The sequence below is a fragment of the Metschnikowia bicuspidata genome (assembly GCF_001664035.1).
Source record: "Metschnikowia bicuspidata var. bicuspidata NRRL YB-4993 chromosome Unknown METBIscaffold_3, whole genome shotgun sequence".
Lineage (NCBI taxonomy): Eukaryota > Fungi > Ascomycota > Pichiomycetes > Serinales > Metschnikowiaceae > Metschnikowia > Metschnikowia bicuspidata.
This window is the reverse complement of record NW_017387733.1, coordinates 1,731,764-1,755,411: the sequence shown is the minus strand read 5'-3', so window position 1 is coordinate 1,755,411 and position 23,648 is coordinate 1,731,764. Positions and strand designations below refer to the sequence as shown.

The window sequence follows — 23,648 nt, the reverse complement described above, 5'->3', positions numbered from 1 at the left end:
TTTCCCCTCCCGAATTTCTCCACCATGGCCTCTCCCGCACACGACCACAGCGAGAAAGGCAAGCTCAACAGAATGAGACGCGAGTCCACGGTGCTCGGCCCCATGAACAAGATTCTCGTGGCCAACCGTGGCGAGATCCCCATCCGGATCTTCAGAACCGCCCACGAGTTGTCCATGCAAACCGTGGCCATCTACGCGCACGAGGACCGGTTGTCCATGCACAGATTGAAGGCCGATGAGTCGTACGTGATCGGCAAGAAGGGCCAGTACTCGCCCGTGCAGGCGTACTTGCAGATCGACGAGATCATCAACATCGCCAAGAAACACAACGTCAACATGATCCACCCGGGCTACGGCTTCTTGTCGGAGAACTCCACCTTCGCCCGCAAGGTCGAGGAGGCCGGCATTGCGTGGATCGGGCCTTCCCACGAGACCATCGACGCGGTCGGCGACAAGGTGTCGGCCAGAACGTTGGCCATTGCCAACGACGTGCCCGTTGTGCCCGGCACGCCCGGCCCCATCGACTCCACGGAGGAGGCCAAGGCGTTTGTCGAGAAGTACGGCTACCCCGTGATCATCAAGGCCGCGTTTGGCGGTGGTGGCCGCGGTATGCGTGTCGTCAGAGAGGGCGACAACATCGAGGACGCGTTCACCCGCGCCCGCTCCGAGGCCTTGACCGCGTTCGGCAACGGCACGTGTTTCATTGAGCGCTTCTTGGACAAGCCCAAGCACATCGAGGTGCAGTTGCTTGCGGACAGCTACGGCAACGTGATCCACTTGTTCGAGCGTGACTGTTCGGTGCAGAGAAGACACCAGAAGGTGGTGGAGATTGCGCCCGCCAAGAACTTGCCCAAGGCCGTGCGTGACGCCATCTTGACGGACGCCGTGAAGTTGGCGCGCTCCGCCAACTACCGCAACGCGGGCACGGCCGAGTTTTTGGTGGACACGCAGAACAGACACTACTTCATCGAGATCAACCCGCGTATCCAGGTGGAGCACACCATCACCGAGGAGATCACGGGCGTGGACATTGTCGCGGCGCAGATCCAGATCGCCGCGGGCGCGTCCTTGCAGCAGTTGGGCTTGCTCCAGGACAAGATCACCACGCGTGGTTTCGCCATCCAGTGCCGTATCACCACCGAGGACCCCGCCAAGAACTTCCAGCCGGACACCGGTAAGATCGAGGTGTACCGTTCGGCCGGAGGTAACGGCGTGCGCTTGGACGGCGGCAACGGTTTTGCCGGCTCGGTGATCTCGCCACACTACGATTCCATGTTGGTCAAATGCTCGTGCTCCGGGTCCACGTACGAGATTGCGCGCCGGAAGATGTTGCGTGCGTTGATCGAGTTCCGTATCAGAGGCGTCAAGACCAACATTCCGTTCTTGTTGGCCATGCTCACCAACGAGACGTTCATCAAGGGCGACTGCTGGACCACGTTCATCGACGACACGCCCTCGTTGTTCCAGATGATGAGCTCGCAGAACAGAGCCACCAAGTTGTTGTCCTACCTCGGCGACATGGCCGTCAACGGCTCGTCCATCAAGGGCCAAATGGGCCTCCCCAAGCTCACCACCGAGGCCTTGATTCCCGTGTTGCACGACTCCACGACAGGCGCCGCCATCGACGTCGACGCCCCCGTGCCTCCCAGAGGCTGGAGACAGGTGCTCCTCGAGGTCGGCCCTGCGGAGTTTGCCAAGCGCGTGCGCCACTTCGACGGCACCTTGATCACCGACACCACTTGGAGAGACGCGCACCAGTCGTTGTTGGCTACACGTGTCAGAACCATCGACCTCTTGAACATCGCGCCCACCACCGCCTACGCGTTGAACGGTGCATTCTCTTTGGAGTGCTGGGGTGGAGCCACGTTCGACGTCAGCATGCGCTTCCTCCACGAGGACCCTTGGGACCGCTTGAGAAAGTTGCGTGCGTTGGTGCCAAACATCCCCTTCCAGATGTTGTTAAGGGGTGCCAACGGTGTGGCCTACTCGTCGTTGCCCGACAACGCCATTGACCAGTTCGTCAAGCAGGCCAAGGACAATGGAGTGGACATTTTCCGCGTGTTCGACGCGCTCAACGACTTGGACCAGTTGAAGGTCGGAGTCGACGCCGTGAGAAAGGCCGGTGGTGTCATCGAGGCCACTGTGTGCTACTCCGGCGACATGTTGCAAGCCGGCAAGAAGTACAACTTGGAGTACTACTTGTCTGTGGTGGACAGAATCGTCGAAATGGGCACGCACTTCTTGGGCATCAAGGACATGGCCGGCACGTTGAAGCCCAGAGCCGCGGCGCTCTTGGTGGGTGCCATCAGAGCCAAGTACCCCGACTTGCCTATCCACGTGCACACGCACGACTCCGCCGGTACTGGTGTGGCCAGTATGGACGCGGCCGCCAAGGCCGGAGCCGATGTTGTGGACGCCGCATCCAACGCCATGTCTGGTATGACCTCGCAGCCTTCCATCAGTGCCTTGATTGCTTCCTTCGAGGGCGACACGAAGCACGGCTTGGACGAAAACTTGGTCCGCGAGTTGGACAACTACTGGGCGCAGATGAGATTGTTGTACTCGTGTTTCGAGGCCGACTTGAAGGGCCCCGACCCCGAGGTGTACCAGCACGAGATCCCTGGTGGCCAGTTGACCAACTTGATCTTCCAGGCCCAGCAATTGGGCTTGGGCGAGAAGTGGTTGTTGACCAAGGAGAACTACAAGGTCGCGAACCGTCTTTTGGGAGACGTGGTCAAGGTCACGCCCACCTCCAAGGTCGTGGGCGACTTGGCCCAGTTCATGGTTTCCAACAACTTGACCGAGGAGGACGTGTTGAAGTTGGCGCCTGAGTTGGACTTCCCCGACTCGGTGTTGGACTTCATGGAGGGCTTGATGGGTACGCCTTACGGTGGTTTCCCCGAGCCTTTGAGAACCAACATGTTGGGCAACAAGAGGCCTAAGTTGAGCCTGAGACCGGGCTTGACCTTGAAGCCAATCGACTTTGCTCAGGTGAGAGAGGAGTTGGTGTCTCGTTACGGCAACAGAGTCTCTGAGACTGATATTGCGTCCTACGTGATGTACCCTAAGGTCTACGAGGCGTTCCGCGCCATGGTGGAGAAGTACAGCGACTTGTCGGTGTTGCCAACACGTTACTTCTTGAAGCCCTTGGACGTCAGCGAGGAGATGGTGGTGGACATTGAGCAAGGTAAGACCTTGATCATCAAGTTGTTGGCCGTTGGCGAGATCTCCAAGGCCACCGGTACTCGCGAGGTGTTCTTTGAGTTGAACGGTGAGATGAGATCCGTCACTGTGGACGACAAGAAGGTGTCTGTGGAGACCATCTCCAGACCAAAGGCCTCGCAGCCAAATGATGTGGGTGCTCCTATGGCTGGTGTGATCATCGAGACCCGCGTCAAGAAGGACCAAGAGGTCAAGAAGGGTGACCCTATCGCCGTGTTGAGTGCCATGAAGATGGAGATGATCATCAGCTCGCCTGTGAGCGGCAAGGTGGGCGACATCTTGGTCAAGGAGGGCGACTCGGTGGACTCTGGAGACTTGCTCACCAGTGTCCTTAAGTAAGAGTGTGGTTATATGTTACAAATTTGAGAACTTAATAAATAATTGAATGATCTATGGTCGAGAAATTGACACGAAGCCGACGTAGTAAACCAGCGTGAGTGGCAAGCATGTAGATACGGGGACATGCGAGAACATACAAAATAGGTGATCTGAGAAAGTACTGGAAGGTGTGTGAACATGCGCAATTGCCAAGGGTGACCTGCAACACTCAATGAACCGGCATTATTTGAGAACTAAATATACAATCAAGGGCATCCTGACGAAAATGCTGCCGGACCTACCGGCGAGCTCGTTTTAGGACCTTTTTTGGCGGCGAGGCTGAGTGCACGTTTTTCGCCAACCGCTCGTTTTCTGCCTCGAGGGAAGCCAACTCCGTTTCGAGAAGCTCCTGCTCCTGCAAAGCAGTGCCGTTTTCCTCGTCGGACTCCCCCTCTGATTTGCCCTTCCATTGTGGGTTTCGAAGAGCGGCATTCACGAACTTGGTCTGGTTCAAAATCTTGGTCCAGTCTTCTAGTAGTCCTGAGGTATTGTCGGTGGCCTTTTTCGATACCGTGACATCCGTGCCGACCTTCTTCACGGTAGCTAGAAGCAGATCGACGGTGGAGTTGAGGGCCCTCAAATGTTCCAACTCGTGCTGGAGGGCGAGCTCACGTGACATTCCTGGAGCTTGGGCGCTGTGAGTGGAGCTGTTTGGAGCAGGCCGCGAGGACGTGGTGCTGGGGCCGTTTTTTCGAAGAAAAAGAGGGCTTTGCACGGCGAATGGCGTCGAGTATAGAGAAGAGCCTATGTTGAACTAGCGGGGCCAGACGCGTATTTGGCCCCGAATTGGTGCTGTGCGCGGCACTGGGCCTGGTGGCCCTAGAGGCCCGGGTGGCCCTGGGGATCGGGGCAGGGCTCTGAGCGACGGGCCCAGAAATAAGTAGATTGAGAATGCACCGAAACGGGAAAAACAGCGGGAAAAAGGGCCAGAAAATTGCAGCAGCAAACAAACAGGCTTTTTTGATAGACACACCCATTTCAAGCCAAAAGGCCAACGTCACAGGCGGGCTCTTGTGTGTATTTACTAGTGTTAATATGGGACATGGGCACGAGACTCGCGCATGCCGAGGCCTCGCGCGTTCATCAGGCTTCCCGGGCCTGCTGGTGCTCTGAAGTTTTCAAGCAGGATTCGAAACAGCCTTTCAGTGCTTTACGACAGCTTCTCTACAGCTTTTTTTACGGTTTGTCTACGGCTTGTCTACGGCTTTTTACGCCTCTGCTAAAAGCTCCTCTCACGGCGTTTGACGTTTTTTAACTGCTGTACTAAAGCTATCACCTGCCATATAGCTATCCCCTGCTTCAAAGCTATCCCCTACTTCAAAGCTATCCCCTACTTCAAAGCTATCCCCTACTTCAAAGCTATCAACCGCTTTACTACAACTTTCTTCACCTATCTACAGCTTTTCCACCGGTTTCCTAAGTGACCTGCATTTCAAGCAGGCCCCAAAACAAGCCGGGAAACTCGTTTATCAGATACCCGGAATCTTGCCCTGCCTCTTCTATACATAGTCTCCGACAAGCGTCAATCTCGATTCCCATGGAAGATCTCCCGAGCCGATGGGAGGTGGAGTTGGAGTTTGTGCAGTCGTTGGCAAACATCCAGTACGTCAACTTCCTAGCGCAAAACGGGTACTTTTCTGACCCCGCCTTCTTGGCCTATCTTGAGTACCTCAACTACTGGCAGGACGCCAAATACGCCAAGTACTTGGTGTACCCAAACTGCCTCCATATTCTCACGCTACTACAAAAAGAGAGCTTCCGCAAGGACATCGTGAAGCCCGATTTCATGAACACGTTGATGAACGACATGGTCCACAAGTGGCTGCGGCAGGACAATGCCGACGACGACGCCAAGAAACAGACAGGCGAAGACGGGGACCCGGAGCCCAAGGAGGGCGGTTCCAATGGGCCCAGACTGGGGGAGCTGGGCTGAACACATGTCTATTTTCTCTGCCAATAACCCAGTCTACTAATAGCACAATAATACATAGTTCGGTGGCGCCAGCGCCGAGGCGAAAGCCCGATGGAATTTCCATGATGCGTGTGTACATCTGACAAATTCAGAGCAGACACGAATAAAAAAGTACAGCGAATAGAGGCACCCAATGTAGAGATGCAGCAACCTGAGGGAGATGCTGGGGCCAGGGCCAGGGCCAGGATTCGGGCCAGGATCCGCGCCCAGATCTGCATCTGCCTACAAGGCCATTTAGCGGGGATTTTTGGCTAGATTCCCAAAACATTCCCTGTATATCCTGCCAATACTTCGAGGCGTGTGCGGAAAAAAAGAGATCGGTGGTCAATGAAATTACAAAGTGCATTCAAATCGTGATTCCGAATGGCTCCGAGGCCCCGGTGCGCACCCAAGTTGCGAGGGCCAGACTGCGACTTTTGAAGTATACATCTAGCTCATCCACTGATATCATGGCGGTGCCCAAAAACGTGTACCAGGACCATGCGGACAAAATCGCAGGGGCATCCAAGGCCTTGAGCCAGTACGGCATATCGTTGGCAGAGGTGGTGTTTGATCTATCGTTCGTGGTCAACTTCATTGTGGGGAAGCTTCTCCACGTGTTTTCGCAGGAGGAAGAAATCTACAACTACTACAACGACAAGGGCAACGTTTTCAACCAGTGGTTTGTGAAAAGGGGCTGGGGCTGGACCACCGCGGCCATTGTGCTTTTTTACACTTGCACCATTCCGGGACGCCCGCGGCACGCCCGGGCCAAATTGGCCTTGGTGGCGTTTTTGCGATGGGCCGTGGCCACGTTCTGGTGGGTTCTTTTCACCCAGTGGTGTTTTGGGCTCCCGATTATGGACAAGGTTTTCTTGCTCACCGGCGGCAAATGTGCGCTGATCCCCACGCATAAAGTGGCAGCCATGCCCGGACTAGACGGGGCCTTGAGTAGGCAATTTTATTTGGCGGGGGCCGGCTACGAGTCTGTTTCGGTGTCTTCGTACAGCTGCCGGAAATTGAAGGGGTCTTGGGAAGGTGGCCACGATCCGCTGGGCCACGTGTTCCTCTTGGTGCATGCATCGCTCTACTTGTTCCATGAGGTCCGAGAGTTCTGGCCCGGCTGGGCCCAGTTTTTCACCAATGCAAATCTGTTTTCCTCGAGCGGGGACGCGTCTCTTTCTGGGCGTGTCAGACGCTTTTTGGCAAGGGCCCCTCATGCCCCGGTGTTGCTATTGCTCGCACTATGGTGGTTCATGTTGCTCGTGACTAACATGTACTTCCACTCATTAGCCGAGAAACTCGTGGGGTTGGTTTTCGGGTATTTGGGTGTTTTGGCCGTATACTACGCGCCACGATGGGCAAGGCGGACACCGTAAATAAAGGCGTGATAGGCCCGAGCATATCAGATGCGACTGGATGGATGAAGAAGGATGGTACACCGATGCACTTAATGGACCTCGTTCATGGGCTTTTGTGAGTCCGTGGCCTGGGGGGCTCCGTGACCACCTCCGTTTTCTCTTCCATTTGGCTGGAGAAGCCTTATGGGTCTCCTTCCTCGAAACACGGCAATACGCCTTATGGTTCTCCTCCCTTGATACATGGGAATACGCCCGATGATTTCTAGTGCACTTTGATTTCGGGGGCGGTCCAACGGCATTTCAAGCACTCTCAAGTGTTTTAGTTTAGCTTAGACACTGGCTGAAGCACTCAGAATGGGCTGGGGATTTCATCCAGCTTTCTGCGATTATACCTTGGGTATGCATATCGAGGGAATGGACACGCAACATCCACAGAAGCAGGTTTATATACCCAATGATGTGCTCTGGAATATACTCTATCGAAAGTATGTCGAACGGCACCTCACAGCGGCTGACTAGATGGGAGTATCAAGGACGCAAGCGTCCAGTATCGTCATGAGTTTCAGCTGGAGTTGCGAGCCAGTTCTGAGGCAGTCTGTTCATTTACAGCTGATGACGTATTGATGCACAGTATATCTATACTATGCGATGGTTTGACTTGTTGACAGTTCAGAGCCGGATTCGAACAAGCCCAAGACTTTGGGTATCCAGATGGAGACACTCTCAGAAGAATGTTTGGACGGTCCTGGACCTAAAAATCTCGATGCAAGCTTTTAATAGCTTCTCTTACGACAGTTGGCAAAGGCCTGCAATGAAACCTATTTTGACTATTTGAATCCGAACATTTGGCTAATTGCTTGGGGAGCCTCATTCCCTTGTCCCTGGCCAGACCCGATTGTTGTCTTTGAGCATAAAACTACATTTCAATGCTACTTTCAAAGTCTACTAGATATACAGAAGTTGCAATGTAGGTTTGAGTAGCGTTGCGTTATAACGCAGATACTGCCAGAATCACCGTACAATCCAAAATGCAATAACATTCAAATACTGTATTCTCAGATCTGAGCACGAGATACGATGTAGCACAAGATGCAACATTATCTAAAAGACACTACAGGATGCAGCCATTATTGATTCCAAGACACAATACAATGCCGCTCCCAACGCTTTGAAAATGCAAACAGCGCAAGATGCCAGAACTTGATCGGTCTTTTGCGGATGTCCGTTTGACAACACGGTGCTTTAAATATTGCATTAGACGTACATGCAAAGCATCGAGGCATAGGAAGAAACCCAGCGCATTGCAATTCCGCAAAACACCCAAGAAAGGACCACAAAGCCGTCATCCTGGCGCCAGTGGTCCCATAAATGAACTACCTACACGAGACTGGACGGCGTTTCGAAATCACACCCCAAGTGCTTCTGGCCAAAGCTTCCGTTCAGTCTTCTGATCACTGTAGACCCCATTGGTCCTGTACACAAGGCCCGAGGCAGCCAGCCATTATGCCTGCACATACCGCGGGCCCTTTAAGTCAACACCGTGCCTAGACGCATGGGAGCGCGAGCACCAACAAACATACGGCCCAGGGCCAGCTTTCAGAAAAGAATGAGAGAACAGTAATAAATTAACGTCTATGACCAAAAAACATCCAAAAAATCCGCCAGATCAGCCAAGCAGTTCATTAAAAAAAACATGTAGCCAAACCTCAGGACGGCCGGCCGCTAGGAAGAAAATACACGCCTTTCTGTGGGCCCTTATTTCCGCCTTCCGTCTGCCCTTGCCCCAGACCACCCATATCTTATTAAAGTTTTCCCATGAAATATGGCCCTGAAACGCGGGGTGCGCGTTTGGCGAGACGGGCCTGGATTGGCGCGGGCCAATAACTGTAGGACCAGACCCAGGGCACCCGGCAAACCACACGCGCAGGCACCTCACAAAAATTCCAAAGCCACTGCTGTTTGCACAAGCTTCGCCCGAGCACAGTGATTTTTTCTGAATTCCAAAAGGCCCTGTTTTGGCTGTTTTTGCCCCACCCTTGAAGGCCCTTCATGGCCCGGGCCGCTCGCCATGTGCACTCTTTGTTTGGGCCACGCGGCCCTGGAGCGCGGGGACCAAAACACGGGGCGCGGAGGCGCGACTTGAAACACGTCTCTGGCCCGGCAAACTGGGCACGTCTATTTATGTCTCCTTCGGAGAGGCGCTAGTGCGTAATCTCCATTCCCAAACAGGCAAGGCTGGCAGCTAAAGTGACGCACCTGTACGGAGCCGGGAGTTTTCTTCTCTAGTTCGCAACCTCTTCTCTCACCCGGCAAAGCCCCTTCTTTTCTTTGCCTTCTGACACCGACCATATCTGCGAGCCATTTGAGAGGCGCCGTTTTCTTTTCATTCTCCGTTTGTTGCTGCTGTGTGATTGCAGCCTGCTGGATACGCCTGGGGCTATAGTTCCAGCGTTTGTTTGGCGTTTTTTAGGGCGTTTGTGAAGCGTTTGTGAAGCGTTTGTGAAGCGTTTGTGAAGCGTTTGTGAAGCGTTTGTTAGGCGTTTGTCCAACCTTGTACGCTCTTCAAGGCTTGATTGGTTAAGGAGCTAGTTATACGCCAAGCTCGGTGCTTTTGTGGACTTTTGTTGCAGACACTCGCTGACGTCTCTGTTCAATACTTGTTGAAGTTTCGTGAACGGCTGTTTCAAATAGTTCTGCTGGAATCTCGTGGAAGTCCTCATCAGCGGAAATCTCGGAAACAGTCCATCCAAGGTATTGATATATAATCACGGGAAACAGTCCATCCAAGGTATCGACATCTCACGGAAACACACTATCCAAGGTATCGACATCTCACGGAAACACACTATCCAAGGTATCGACATCTCACGGATAGACCTCCCCCGAGACCCCCGAATCCCAGAAAAGACATCCTTTTCGGGCATTTGCTGAGTCCTCCGCCAGTCTAAATCCTCCGCCAGTCTTCTGCCGAGGAACTGCAGACTCCGGCCAGACTTCCGTACCCAGCCATCCCGGTCAAAGCCCGCGGCTAAAGGCGTCTCACCACTCGCCTCTCCCACCACCACAATGCATTTCTGGTGGGTACTTTTGGCATGCGTCTCGGCGGTCTACGTGGGCTGGCCCATGAACGAGCAGCTCCCCAACGTGGCCCGCGTGGACGAATCGTATCTGTTCACTTTGGCCAACACCACATACAAGTCCAGCGCCGGCGGGGCCATCGCGTACAGCGTGGCCGGCCTTCCGGCGTGGCTCCTGTTCGACCCGCTGTCGCGCACGTTTCTGGGGACGCCGTCCCTGGCCGACGTGCAGACTTTCGACATCACGTTGGTGGGCACGGACTCGGCCGACCGCTCCAACTACTCCGCGTCGTACTCCATGCTCGTGTCCAACAGCTCCGGCCTCGCGCTCTCCAGCCCCGACGTGATGTTCACGGAAATCGCCCAGTACGGATACACCAACGGCGTGGACGGGCTCGTGGTGGCGCAGGGCGAGGACTTCTCGCTCCAGTTTTCCGAGAGCGTGTTCCAGTTGAACGAGGACGCCTCGCAGCCCGTCGTGGCCTACTACGGCCGCTCCGAGGACCGCACGTCGCTCCCCAACTGGGTGTCCTTCGACGCGGCCTCGCTCACGTTCTCGGGCCAGGTGCCGTACGTGGTGTCGGACATCGCGCCGTCCCTCGAGTACGCGTTCTCGTTCATCGCGTCCGACTACAGGGGCTACGCGGGCGCCGAGGGCGTGTTCAAGCTCGTCGTGGGCGCACATCTGTTGAGCACGTCGCTCAACGAGTCCATCAAGATCAACGGCACCTACGGCTCCGCGTTCGCCTACACGGTGCCCGTGCTCTCCGCCGTGTACTTGGACGACGCGCTCATCTCCAAAGACAACATCTCGGCCGTGGCGGCCTCGGGCATGCCGGCCTACGTGCTGTTCGACGAGGACACGTACACCTTGAGCGGCACGTTCCCCAACGCGTCGCTGGTCCAGAACTTCTCGGTCGTGGTGCAGGACGTCTACGGCGACTCCGTGCTGTTGCCCTACCTGTTCGACTCGTTGGACTCCGTGTTCACCGTCGACAGCATAGCGGACGTGAACGCCACCCGCGGCGAGTACTTCCTGTACCAGTTGTTGCGCTCGTACTTCACCGACTTCGACGCCACGGCCATCGACGTGTCCTTCGCCAACGGCTCCTCGTGGCTCGCGTACGACAGCTCCAACTTGACCATCCACGGCGAGGCGCCGGCGGACTTCGCCCGGGTCCAGGTCACCGTGGACGCCGCCTCCGATTTCGGCGACGGCCTGCGCTCGTTCGACGTGGTTGGTGTGGCCGGCTTCTCCAGCACGTCCCTGGCGCTGTCGTCTTCGTCGTCTTTGTCGTCCTCGGCCACCAGCTCCTCGGCCACGGCCACGACCACCACTTCCCCGAGCTCCTCGGCCCTGGCTTCCAGCGACGGCAGCTTGTCTTCCAGCAGCAAGTCCAGCGACGCGCACAAGAAGCTTGTTTTGGGCTTGGCCATCGGCCTCCCCTTGCTCGCGTTGCTCGCGGCGCTCCTCGTGTTCTTCTTCTGCTGTTTCCGCCGCAGAAAGAGCCACGACGACGAGAACCAGTCCGCCACGGACGGCAAGCCCGAGATCACGGGGCCTGGCTTCGGCAGAATCAACAGCAACGACGACCACGAGGAAACGGCCGTGCAGATGGGCGCACTCAACGCCTTGAAACTCGACAACGACAACCTCTCGATGCTCTCCAGCGTGACGCACGTGGACTCGGACGACGACTTCTTCGCCGACGCCCACGAGAAACCCATCATGTCCTGGCGGGCCAACGAGGCCAGCGACTCGAATGCCATGAAGAAGAAGATCTTGCAAGACAAGCACGCGTCGGAAATGTCCCTGAGCACCATCGCCACGGAGCAGCTCTTTTCCGTGCGGCTCGTTGACGACAGCGCGTCCAACCGGAACTCCAGCCTGTCGCTCGGCTTCTTCAACAGGAAAAGTGCGGACTTGGAGGGCGCAATGCGGGACGTGAGCTCGGGCAACATCCAAAGGTTGGACAGCGATGGCAACGTGACAGGATCCGTCTCGGATCACGTCTCCCCATCCAACCCCAACCCCGCTGGTACCCAGAACGGCCTCAATTACATTCTGGAAGAAGAGAGCCATCACATGGCTCGCACGCCCGAGTCCTCAGACTACAACTTGCTAGCCAAGTTCCTCGGGCTGCAGACGGGGTCTCTAGGCTCGAGCTTCAACACCAGCAATGACCCCCACAGCCCTCAGCCATCAACGGGGGATGTCGAGCAGAACATGTCCACCAGCTTGGATGGCACGCTATTACCTTCGCCAGATACCGAGTCGTTCTTGGAGGACAACCCCCGTCAGCGAAGCAGCCCTTATTCAAATGCCAACATCTTGGCCCGGACTTCTGTTTACTCAGAATTGTCTCTCCGAGAGTCCGACGCTGATACCGCGCTAGAAGGAAGTAAGGCCAAACTCGTCAATTTCACGAGAAAAGCCAGTCTCCGTGACTCTTCTCGCCAGCAGGACGTCGACCACCCGGCGGGCAAAGCCCAAATATTCGAAGATAGTGACTGACTGTGTCATGAAGCCAACGCGAGCTCTGTGCAAATGTCAAATTCAATGCAAAATCGGCCCTCTTTCTTTCTGGCCGTATAATATAATGTATACTAGTGAAGCAATAATGAATACGAAAATAGCAAAATCGGCATTGTAACGACATGAAGGAATGTCACCGTAACTACGTACATTCGGCCCTGTCAAGGCCCGAAGGAGAGTTAAAAGGCAGCATGGTATGCGTCAAGTGCTTGAGGTAAATTACTTGGAATTAAGTCTATAGATTGGCGATGTTGAAAAAGATAGGCTCCATACGGTCTAACTAGAAATGGCATCGACGTAGTTGGCAGTGTCGTGTGCTCTTCTTCTACCCTCAACATAGTCCATCATCTCGGAATAAGTCTGCGGAACCACCGAGGCAAGAGGGTGTTTGCTAGAGCTTCCCGGCACGAAGAACGAGTAGATGAAACAACCACACTCCTTCGACTCAGACGAGTCCAAATTCGTGATGTGAGTATCCACCTTTACTTGGACCAAGGTGCCTGGCTCCAGCAAGAATGCTTCAGGATTTTTCGAGATCTTGTTTGTGGGAGGCAAGTTAAAAGGCGACTTCAGCTTGGAGGCGCTGGTGCTGTCCAGCAAGTGCTCGGTGTATGAGACCGAGGCGTCCATGGACAAGACAGAGCCGACCGGAACAGGGGCTTTGAATGTTGTGGAGTCCAAGGAAACGAACCGTGGACCCGCGGAGGTGAACGCGGCGGCGGCGCAGTACGCCAACTCGAAAGCCTGACGCAAGAGGTAGCCACCAAAAATCATGTACGAGTGCCTGTTCCGGTACTGGGGCTGCATGAACAACGTGGAGGTGAACTTCGAGTTCTTCATGAGCTTGAGGTTTTCACTTGGCGCGCCAAGCTGCTTGGACGCTTTCCACATGTCGTGCACGAGGCGGGTTTCTTCGTCGCTGGGCTCAATGATGGAGCTGTTCTTGGCAGCCAACTTCTTTTTGGCGTTGTAGGACTCTGCCCGTCTGTAGTCGATCCACTCCTGCTCGCTGACGGGGAGCAAGCGGTTGATGGCAAAGGACTTGTGTGTCAATGGGTTCCTCGCAACGAAGGTGAAGTTGGCGGTCAAGAACACCTTGTCCGAGGGCAAGTCTGCCTCGGTGAACTCGGTAGGCACCAGGTCCTCGAACGCGTAACCCTTGACGGTGATCTCCATGGACGAGCGGCCTGTCCACGAAACCGCACCGGCCAACACGAAGTTGTAGTTCTGGATCTCGTCCACCTTCCGCAACATGAGAATGCGATCAACCGACGCGGTCACGTTCACGGGTTCCGCGGGGGCACAGTGCTTGTAGGCAATGCGGCCGGCCAACGCGTCTAAGTCCTGGAACATCTGGCCCACGCGCAAGCGGCCAAACGCGTTGATGTACGAGTCACAAAGCCACTTGTCGTCCTTGAACGGGAGAGCCACGTACGAGAACGACTCGCTGCGTGTTCTCTCGGAAACCTTGGTAGTTTTTGGGTTCATGTAGCTGTACGAGTCCAAGGTCTTGCCGTCCTTCAACTGCTTGGACCGTTCCGTCAACGCGTCCAACCACGTGGCCACGGGGGCCATGACCAGATTGTCACGCTGCTCGGCGTTCACCGTGGCGCTGGCGTCCGCGTCAGGGGTCGTGGGCTCGTTTTGTGAGGTGTTGTAATTTCTGCCGCCGGCGGCTAATAGAGCGCGGCTAAATAAGGGGGAGGGGCCTGTGGTTTTTGTGGCAGAGCGCGCAACCCGTGGCACCCTCTGCGAGAAAGTCCTGACAAACAGCATTGTGGAGAGGATACTATAAAATTGTGGTTGAGGGTGAAAGCAGGATCGCAGGATATGTGAAGTTTGTAAGAAAACAAGAGGAGTACATTGCCTGGTTTGGCTGAGGTTTATAAGATAGGGCCGCGCGGATCGCAGGTGCACGGGTGTGACCAGGCGAGATGGGCGGGGTGCGACTGGGCGATAGGGCCCCGGGGCTTTTCGGGTCCCAAATGTTGGGCCGGCGTTTCCAGGGCCTGATAAGCGAGCAACGGAGTGTGCATTGAAGACGATGTTTGAAAATGGGAAAGAGTTGCCGGTTTTTGAAAAAAACCATCGATTGCAAAAACATGCACTCTCAGGAAAAGGAGGGGAACTGTTAGAGTTTGATTTCCCCGCGGCAGAACTTTGTATTGGCCACGAGGTTTGTGTGACTCCACTGGCTGGGTTATAGTAGCTATTGCCAACAAGTGCTAGCATTAGAGTGCAATCTAATCTGGCCGAATCTGCTTCCCATAAAAGAATTGCTTTGCTTTCTAGAAGAAAGCACTCGAGAAAGTAAAAGCCTGTGATAACTTGCAGATTGTTTTCGGCATTTGACTGCTAACATGAAATGGGTACAGCCTTGGCTCAACGTGTGCGAACATGTTGGTTTCTTGTAGGCGGGGAATAACCACGGCCACACGAGCCCAAAAAAGAGAGCACACACATCACAAATCTCAGCTCATTCTTAGACAGTCCTGCTGGAAAAGAACAGTGCAATGTTATATGTGGATGTGATACCATTGTCGCCAGAAGTTCCTCGTGACCGGTGGTCACGTGACATCAGGTTCGAATGCAGCCGTAACATGGGAATCCCTAGTTGCAAATGAAGCTTTTGAAAATAAAGTAAAGAGGTATGGAGAAAGCAAGGCAGTTTTGATACACTAAGTTGGGCCCCTTCGGTGTACTAGCATATATCTTTCTGGTGTTCTTCAATTTAATATCATACACCAGTATATCGCGTTCCCATCAGATTCAAACTCGTGAGCTTATCTGCATATACTTGGGCAATTTCTGAAGTACAGCACATCATTATAATTGGTCTCAATTAGTATGACACGAATCCTAAACGCAGCTTCTATCAGGTCAACTCGGTTAATTAGTCAGTTCAGACATAATTAGGTTGATGACACTGACTCATAGATAATTTGGAACTCTCAGCTAATACGCAGTGCTACAGCTAGTAACGAAACGGAATCCTCCCATTATGCGACAAAAACTTCCTATTTTTGAGTTTGGGTGATTTTGCAAAATATTGGATCTTCTGTAGCCACACGATCTGCTCCGAAAGCTCAATAGGTCTTTGTGTCTTGCTATCTTTTAAGTTCTCCTTCCTGGGGGCAATCATTATTTTGAAGATTTGTGTTTATTGAAGAAATACTAACTGACATTCGAACAGACCAATGCTAGCTTGTCATTTTGTCGCATACAGGCCCAGTAGTGATATGTGTGGGCTATACTACTCCGCTATATAAGAGATATGAACCCTCTCTGCATCTTTGCAAATGGCGTTGGTGCGGATTCTTCTGTCTGCACAGACATAAAAGGTTTCACTACCTCTCATTTTCAAAAGTGGGCGATCGATACTCTCAGGCACGCTGATCGTGAGATTTTGATCCCTTTCACCCAAGGTGAGTGTGTTATTTTCGACTCGCAAGTATGCCTTTTGCACAGCACTATAGATCCCGTTGTCTACATTGAAGTAGAATTCACGGGTACTTGCAACGACTTTGTTCAAACCGGAAACTTATGGCGTATCTATCTCTTTATTACTGTCAGCGTTTTTTATGTAGAAGTATCCGTTTGCTAGTACTACTTCAGTAATGACCAAAGTGAGAAGAGTGATTGATGTGAGTAGCTTCATATTGTTGCAAGATGTTTGTTTTAATATTGAATGAGCAAACAAAGTGAAAACTTCTTCTTTATATAGTCAGATTTGTCTTGAAACATAAATGAATATCTCCTTGAGATTGGTTATCAATATGAATTTCGGCGTGTGGTAGAATGCATGAAACGAAAACCATTCGTCTCTACTTGACTCTTTCATTGTAATTTGCAACCATATTGTTGTACCAGCTTGTATGCAATAATATTTAATATAAGTTGACCTTCAGCTGAATCGTCTAAATTCTAAAAATTGGGTGGTTCTAACAATAACCTGGTGTACTTATGTGTGTCAGAAGAACTAGAACAATCTAGTGGGGCCAGTATCAATCAAGAAAAAGCTATTGGGAGCCAAACGGCCGATAGAATTTTAAAATACCATTTTCTTTAGTAATCACAGCAAAGAGCATCACAAATATCGATCATGACTGAAGCACTCGAATGATTAAATAAAAAGGTCTCCATCAGTGGTATACGGCACATGTGCTATCTACTAGACGACATTGATTGTGACAGTGGTTTTTGACCAATTCTCTTTGCGGCTAAAGCGGCTAACGGGTCTTAACATAGAACAATCGAATTCAAGCTTCAATAATCTTTGGGGCATTACTGTATGCGTCTCGCCTATACTGCTGCGAATGAGAATTCCGCGGAAACTCGAGGCGTTTTTATTGTTTATGTTCAGTCTTCTCCACTTAGTCCACGAAACCTATCTCAAATTAACTTGCGCACCAAAATCAAACAATTCGACAAAATTGGTCTTTGCTTAGACAAATGTAGCTCTTGCGACTATACTTTTCTTAACTCTTGTGTATGTACTTCGATTAAAAAGTAGCAAGGAAAGCCAAACTTCCCAAAATAAAAATATGCCTTCAGCCAGATTCGAACTGACGATCTCCTCATTACTAGTGAGGTGGCTTACCAACTTGGCCATAAAGGCTTCAATGAAACAATTGCGGTCTAGTATTTTCAGATAAACTAGAATCGTTGAGTTTACTTATGTACTGATGTATGTTTTGAACTGGATTTGTTTTTAAATATAATTTTAGTTTAAAGTGTCACTTTTTTGCGCCTGCTTGGGGGGCTATTTAAAGCCGACAACTCCTTCGGAAGGGGACGGGCCGAGCTAAGACACTTGGTACGTAGCTGGGAGCTGTTTAAGGGTTTTTTATATATATTCGTTATATAGTTTTGCCCCTTTAATCAGATGAATCTAACCAAAAAAAAAAAGGAGTACTTAACAACATTAAATTGGTTCGTCACCACGATTTTCAAGATCTACACCAGAAGGCGTGGCGAGTCGTCGGAAGTGGGCTCCTTTAGTCCGCTATAACCATCTGAGTTGAAGCGACTACTACTGGAGACCTATCTTAGGAGTCGATGACGTAATATCTGACACGGAAACAGATACGGGCCATGAGGACTGTCCAGGCCGTGACTAACGGAAGGGAACGGGCCGAGTTTCGACACTTAGTACGTATCAGGGGGCGATTTAAAGCATTTTTATATATATTATTCATATTTTTTGCCTCATTAGTCAGATGAATTTACCAAAACAATACATACTTTTGCTCTTATAATCAGATGAATCTAACAAAAAAGAGGGGACTTATCTTGGGAATCAATTAGGTGATATCCAATATGTGCCAAGAGAACCGCCCAGGCTTGAAATAACAGAAAAGTACGGGTCACACCAGGTACGTGTGTGGATCTTACATTATATTTCATAGGTTTGTTCCCTTAATCGGATTAAGCCGCCAAAAAAGGTAGATTCCTGGAGCTGGTTGAAAGTTTTTTCCCTTTGGTTTGTCTTTTAATCACAAACATTGGATGCATTATTAGACTCAAAAATGCCTCATGTGTACTTGAAGAATGATATTAAACCTATGTTTAAATATATCTCACATTGCTTAAGCTTCAACGTACAATCAAGTTATATGTTTTGAAGTTTTGAAGTCTTACACGACAAAAAGAGACAGGTAAGATCACAGCTTCAGTCCCTCTACTGGAAGAAGTATTGTCACAAATCTTTGAAAACCACCAAATTGGCTTTTCACAGAAGGTCATCTGCACCTTGAATGGGGGTGAGGCGATTTCAGGAAACGGGTAGCCGTATCTTCGGAGATGATTATGCGTTCATCCTGTGGGACGGTACACCTCTAATCAGTCTAAATATTTCTCCAGGCATTCCTGATAGAGATCATTTTGCAAACATTTTTTAAGAATCTTGGGGAATGCCTTTTTGTTAGCAATAAACAGCTTTTTTGAAGCTTTCAGAGATTTACCGTTTTTTTCGGCAGAAACACAACAGCTTAATTACGAGCAAACAATTCTGTTTACATATTCCTTCCTACAGAACCTTTTTCGAATAATATATGGGTATTTAATTGTATAAGCATGGTTTGGTCTTGCTATACTGTGTTTCTCTTCATCCTTCTTAAACGTGCTCTTTGGATGCGGTCTTGATAAAACATCTCATGTGTATAATTGTTGCTGCGAGGGCCTGTCATACTCAGAGCTGTACCTGAACAAACTTATCTAATTATGGCAAAGTATCAAGGACCTTTGGAGATCGCTGGCTCTGTATTTTTCTACTGTCTCGCACACTAGCGGCTACATTCATATTTGGCTGTATCGCTGATAATCCTCACTCTCCATACAATCTGTGATGTGCTTTAGGTTATTGATGCCGCACCACTTACCTTGAGCACCCCCAGACAGCATATCATTAGCCCTGGACAAATCTCACGTAGCATCAAAATATTATACGCGCATAGTGACCAGGCTCTTCAAGAGATAATCTCTTCAGCCCAGCTTCCGCTGAAAGAAGTACTCACAATTGGCCCTTGTCACTTGTTTCGATGTAGCAGGTGTGTACCTAAATAGGCGGTGGCACCGGAGACGCCTCTACAATCGGCATGGGCAACTACAATATATTCAACCAACGCGAAACTGCAGATCGTAGAAAGCACACGTTAAAATAATATAAAATCGTGTCAGCTGTCCTTCGTCAGATGAATATAACCACCAAGAACATAAATAATAGTAAAGAGGGCAGGTCTAGACTCAAAGCTTCTGTCCATCTGCACATTATCTTACGTCCTTCCGTGCGCCTGATATGCAAGAAGTCAGCCAGCCACCAAGGTCCTACCCGAATTTGGAACGAAACAAAACTTGATGAAAATAAGCAAGACATAACCCATATAGCTCAGAACTCCTGAGATCATGGCCATTTTGTAAGTGCTGCATGAGCTGAGTAGGATAAATATCGGCAGCTATACTGCCCATCAATCAATACAACTTTTTCTTCAGAATGTTGGTGCCAGTGGCCAGAATTCAGAGCAACGTCAGTTTTTAGTCAGTACCTCGAGCCCTGCATAATCCTGCACCTATATGTAACATTCCAGGCTGTTCTGAGTTGTAACAAAATCAACGTCAGCAGAAAGACATGTAAATGGGACACGACCACATTGTCGCGAAAGCGAAGCCAGAGACGATGCGAGCAGAAGTTTAAGTTCTTGGGCTATTGTTTGGATATCAAGAAGTGCAGAGTCGTTGTTTTATTGTTGTCTCTGGCAATTCTTTTTTGTTGTCTACTCTGTAGTCTATTTTCGGTTCCCATCCTTGGCTATTCTTTTTCATTTTCAGATGGTTTTAACACTTGAGTCTTCTCTAGCAAATGTTTTCTTTAATTTTGAGCAGAAATGTGTAGGTCTTTTTCTTGACAATTCGGCTTTTAGGTTTCCTTTCCCCTTTTTGAGGTTTCTATAGAAAAGCTCGCTTTTCATTGAACCGGTCGATGCGACGACGCTCAAAACCCTTCCGGCAAGAGGTATGAATGGACACGCATGTAATAATCACCTGTTCAGAATTTTAGAAGTGTCGAAAATGACTGCTATATCCCAAAATGAAAGGCTATGTTGCAGATTTTGGGCACCAAAATAATGCGTTTTTATCCAAGTGGTGATCTAAAAAGCATCATTGCGGAATCATGGAAGCTTAATTGTGGTTGCATAAAACTTCAATTGCGGTACCATCTTGACGGGCAAATGATTTTATTCATTCCATCCGATGCGGGTGCCTGATACAGCTAACATATGTCCTGATGCTGATCACATGGCAACAACTAAAGACCTAGCAACAACTAAAGACCTAGAGCTGAACTGGTCCACTCTGCCTCATAAGGACTCGATATTATGAATTGGCTTGCAGCAGATATCTCGCTTTTGATCCCAATTGTTTCTGCGACAAAAACAAGATTGATGCTCGTTTTAAATAAAAAATGACTTAAAGTTGGCCCCTTTTTCCATGAAGCTGTAGAGAGAGCGCTGATGCACCTAGAAAGCAAGCTGCTGCCGCAATTAGCTTATGTATGTATGAGGGCGGTATGGCGGGAATGATAATGGAGCTAAGTCTGCTCGAAGAGCAGCTTTATTGTTTGATTCAAACTCTCACATTTGTTGGTCCTTTATTTTCGTGGTTGCGATCGCAGTTAGAGCCTATCACCCAACATCGAGCGAGTAGACAAACAAACAACTTCACGTGCAAACGTAATAGATATCATTTAGAAAGGTGTCGGAAAAGCTAGCTCACCGTCATTCTTAGCTCTCTGGGCAAATTAGGTGTTTCCACGGTATTCCTCGCATAACGCACCATTAATGCATTCGAATATTCGGCCAACTACAACAACGAGTTGGAGGAAAGAGCTCATACTTTGGCTAACATCTGAGATGCGGCAGTAGCCCTTTAATTTCTGACTTCGTCATGGACTTATTTTAGGAATGTTATTTTCATCCCTCACCGGCCAGGCAGTTGGTAAAAGCGTAGAGTTGAACTAGAATTTATTTATTCTTTCAGCTGCAAAAACGGTGCGGCATAGAAGAGCTTGGTTTCTGGCTAGGTTTTGCCCCGCCATCAATGGCTTGTTTAAGTGCCCTTCATATAGGCACATTTTGCAGCCAACGGGTAGCTCACACGAACCTAGATCCACTAGCGTTATCCTTCAAGGTTCGCAGAATCTGTAGACACTTAGCTGGTGTGGAAGACGTTTCTAATTCGAGCAGGTGGGTTTCACAACTCAAATTGGGCCAAAGTTTTTCTGGATGCGCCTGGGTATTGTTTTCTTATAGGCGCGCCATGAATGAATGCGCTCTTTCTCTTTCTCTCTCTGCCGCTGGTCTTGCAATCTTCGCTCACTTCTTCCACTTTTTTGAATATAGAGCAATTTTGGTGAAATCGGTCATTTGCGTGAACTTCTTCCTTGATCGTCTGTGTTCAAGTGCTTTGTAAGGGAATTATTGGGACGGGCGCAAAAGAGCTGTCAAGAAGCGGATACAGAAAAGAGCATAGCTAGACACAGCAGCTTGGCCCGCTGTTTCTAGCGCCTCATTCTTTGTATGGCCTTAAGGGTATATGATTGTGGCTGTCTACTGGGCGGCTATCAAAGGGCTACCGCGAGGCCGCAAATTGTGTGGCAGCATAATACAGTCGGAAACACACGGAGCGGGTTTTCCATGCTAAAAACTAAACAGGGATAATCACCACGACAGAGCTCAATGTCGGATCAGTCCAGTTTGCTGCTATAAGCGGTTTCTCTGTATTTCATTTTTCATGAAGGTCCAGTCTTCGAGTTGGGCCACGAATGACAGCCTTTGTTTTTTCCCCCAAAAACACCACGCGGGAAAGAAAATGGCAACTCAACACTTAATAACACCCCGGAATAAATGCATCAAACCCAGGAGATGGCAAACACAAACACACAAACAACTCAAGAGGCTTACAAAAACACCCGCCCACTCCCAAAATTGCCAAGATAGACCGACGTCCCATTTGCTGGCACAGCACCGTGCCCCTTCTTCCTGCCCCGTGCACCCGTGCATCCGGGAATAAGGGGGAGCCCAGAGCCAGCCTCGCGGCCCACCAAAAAAATGCACCAGTGCATTCGCCCCCCGCTGCTCGGATCTGTACCTCCGCGCGCACCACGCCTACCCGGTCCTCATCGTTCCGTCGCAGATCTGGGTGCGTGTTGCGGCCCGCGGTCGGTTTTCGCTCTTCGGCCCACAACAAACCTACGCCTCCAGCAAGGAAAACCCACACAAAAACAAACCGCCACACCGCACATCATGTCCAGATTGTCCAGTGTCGCCAAGACTTCCCTTATGGCCGCCCGCGCACAGGCCGCGTCGTCGATGAGAATGGCCTCCGGCAGCTCGGGCGCCAAGACCATGACCGTCAGAGACGCCTTGAACTCGGCCATCGCCGAGGAGTTGGACCGCGACGACGACGTGTTCCTCATGGGCGAGGAGGTGGCCCAGTACAACGGTGCTTACAAGGTGTCGCGTGGGCTTCTCGACCGTTTCGGCGAGCGCAGAGTCATTGACACGCCCATCACGGAGATGGGGTTCACCGGCTTGACCGTCGGCGCTGCGTTGGCCGGCTTGAAGCCCGTGTGTGAGTTCATGACGTTCAACTTCGCCATGCAATCCATCGACCACATCATCAACTCCGCCGCCAAGACCTTGTACATGTCCGGAGGCATCCAGCCTTGCAACATCACCTTCAGAGGCCCCAACGGTGCCGCGGCCGGCGTAGCCGCACAGCACTCGCAGTGCTACGCCGCGTGGTACGGCTCCATCCCCGGCTTGAAGGTCGTGTCGCCATACTCTGCGGAGGACTACAGAGGCTTGTTCAAGGCTGCGGTCAGAGACCCCAACCCCGTGGTGTTTTTGGAGAACGAGATGTCTTACGGTGAGTCCTTCGAGGTCTCCGAGGAGGCCTTGTCCACGGACTACGTGATCCCCTTCGGCAAGGCCAAGATCGAGAGAGAGGGTGCCGACATCACCTTGGTGTCGCACACCAGAAACGTCATGCACTGTCTCCAGGCTGCGGAGATCTTGGACAAGCAATACGGCGTCGCCGCCGAGGTCATCAACTTGCGCTCCATCAAGCCTTTGGACGTACCTGCGATTGTGCAGTCCGTCAAGAAGACCGGCCACTTGGTCACCGTCGAGGCTGGGTTCCCTGCCTTTGGCGTTGGTTCCGAGATCTGCGCCCAGATCATGGAGTCCGAGGCCTTCGACTACTTGGACTCGCCTGTCGAGAGAGTCACCGGATGCGAGGTGCCCACCCCTTACGCCAAGGAGTTGGAGGACTTTGCGTTCCCTGACGCCGACGTGGTGTTGAGAGCTTCCAGAAAGGTTTTGGGGTTGTAAGGGTATGATCTGGTTTCCGGGCGGCCTGCACGTACGCACGCCGCTCCACCATCGTTCGACAATATATCAATAGAATACATGTGTGCTAGTCCCGCCGCCCGTGACGGCATCCCGTATATGTCGTGGGCCCGCCCCGATCGACGCTGCCGGCACCTGTTCGCTTTTTCTTTTCTCATATTTATTTTTTTCTCGTTTTTTGTTCTACTTCCTGTCGACGCGGCCCAGGCCCTGCGG

The 23,648-nt window shown here is 51.3% G+C and overlaps 7 protein-coding genes and 1 non-coding gene across 8 annotated transcripts; 5 read left to right on the top strand and 3 right to left on the bottom strand.

Moving 5' to 3' along the window:
- Nucleotides 1-24: 24 nt before the first annotated feature.
- Nucleotides 25-3,561, top strand: PYC2 (pyruvate carboxylase 2; the record flags this gene model as incomplete). Its single annotated transcript, XM_018858877.1, has 1 exon — nt 25-3,561. One exon carries the CDS (start codon nt 25-27, stop codon nt 3,559-3,561), a length of 3,537 nt encoding a protein of 1,178 aa, XP_018711950.1.
- Nucleotides 3,562-3,762: 201 nt separating this feature from the next.
- Nucleotides 3,763-4,632, bottom strand: DUO1 (Duo1p). The gene has a single exon (XM_018855952.1). The coding sequence runs from the start codon at nt 4,217-4,219 to the stop codon at nt 3,839-3,841; it is 381 nt and encodes a 126-aa protein (XP_018711949.1). The 5' UTR covers nt 4,220-4,632; the 3' UTR covers nt 3,763-3,838.
- Nucleotides 4,633-5,137: 505 nt separating this feature from the next.
- SOH1 (Soh1p) lies at nt 5,138-5,533 on the top strand (the record flags this gene model as incomplete). The annotated part of the gene is made up of 1 exon (XM_018857425.1): nt 5,138-5,533. The coding sequence occupies one exon, from the start codon at nt 5,138-5,140 to the stop codon at nt 5,531-5,533; it is 396 nt and encodes a 131-aa protein (XP_018711948.1).
- A 488-nt stretch (nt 5,534-6,021) lies between these two features.
- Nucleotides 6,022-6,930, top strand: METBIDRAFT_42379 (uncharacterized protein; the record flags this gene model as incomplete). Its single annotated transcript, XM_018857537.1, has 1 exon — nt 6,022-6,930. The coding sequence occupies one exon, from the start codon at nt 6,022-6,024 to the stop codon at nt 6,928-6,930; it is 909 nt and encodes a 302-aa protein (XP_018711947.1).
- Nucleotides 6,931-9,978: 3,048 nt separating this feature from the next.
- Nucleotides 9,979-12,504, top strand: AXL2 (Axl2p; the record flags this gene model as incomplete). Its single annotated transcript, XM_018854129.1, has 1 exon — nt 9,979-12,504. The coding sequence occupies one exon, from the start codon at nt 9,979-9,981 to the stop codon at nt 12,502-12,504; it is 2,526 nt and encodes an 841-aa protein (XP_018711946.1).
- A 297-nt stretch (nt 12,505-12,801) lies between these two features.
- METBIDRAFT_78400 (uncharacterized protein) lies at nt 12,802-14,561 on the bottom strand (the record flags this gene model as incomplete). The annotated part of the gene is made up of 2 exons (XM_018858876.1): nt 12,802-14,137; nt 14,452-14,561. The coding sequence occupies 2 exons, from the start codon at nt 14,559-14,561 to the stop codon at nt 12,802-12,804; spliced, it is 1,446 nt and encodes a 481-aa protein (XP_018711945.1).
- A 2,509-nt stretch (nt 14,562-17,070) lies between these two features.
- On the bottom strand, nt 17,071-17,143 carry METBIDRAFT_t133. The gene has a single exon. It is a non-coding gene; the product is annotated as a tRNA-Thr (tRNA).
- Nucleotides 17,144-22,325: 5,182 nt separating this feature from the next.
- PDB1 (pyruvate dehydrogenase (acetyl-transferring) subunit E1 beta) lies at nt 22,326-23,414 on the top strand (the record flags this gene model as incomplete). The annotated part of the gene is made up of 1 exon (XM_018857419.1): nt 22,326-23,414. The coding sequence occupies one exon, from the start codon at nt 22,326-22,328 to the stop codon at nt 23,412-23,414; it is 1,089 nt and encodes a 362-aa protein (XP_018711944.1).
- Nucleotides 23,415-23,648: the final 234 nt, after the last annotated feature.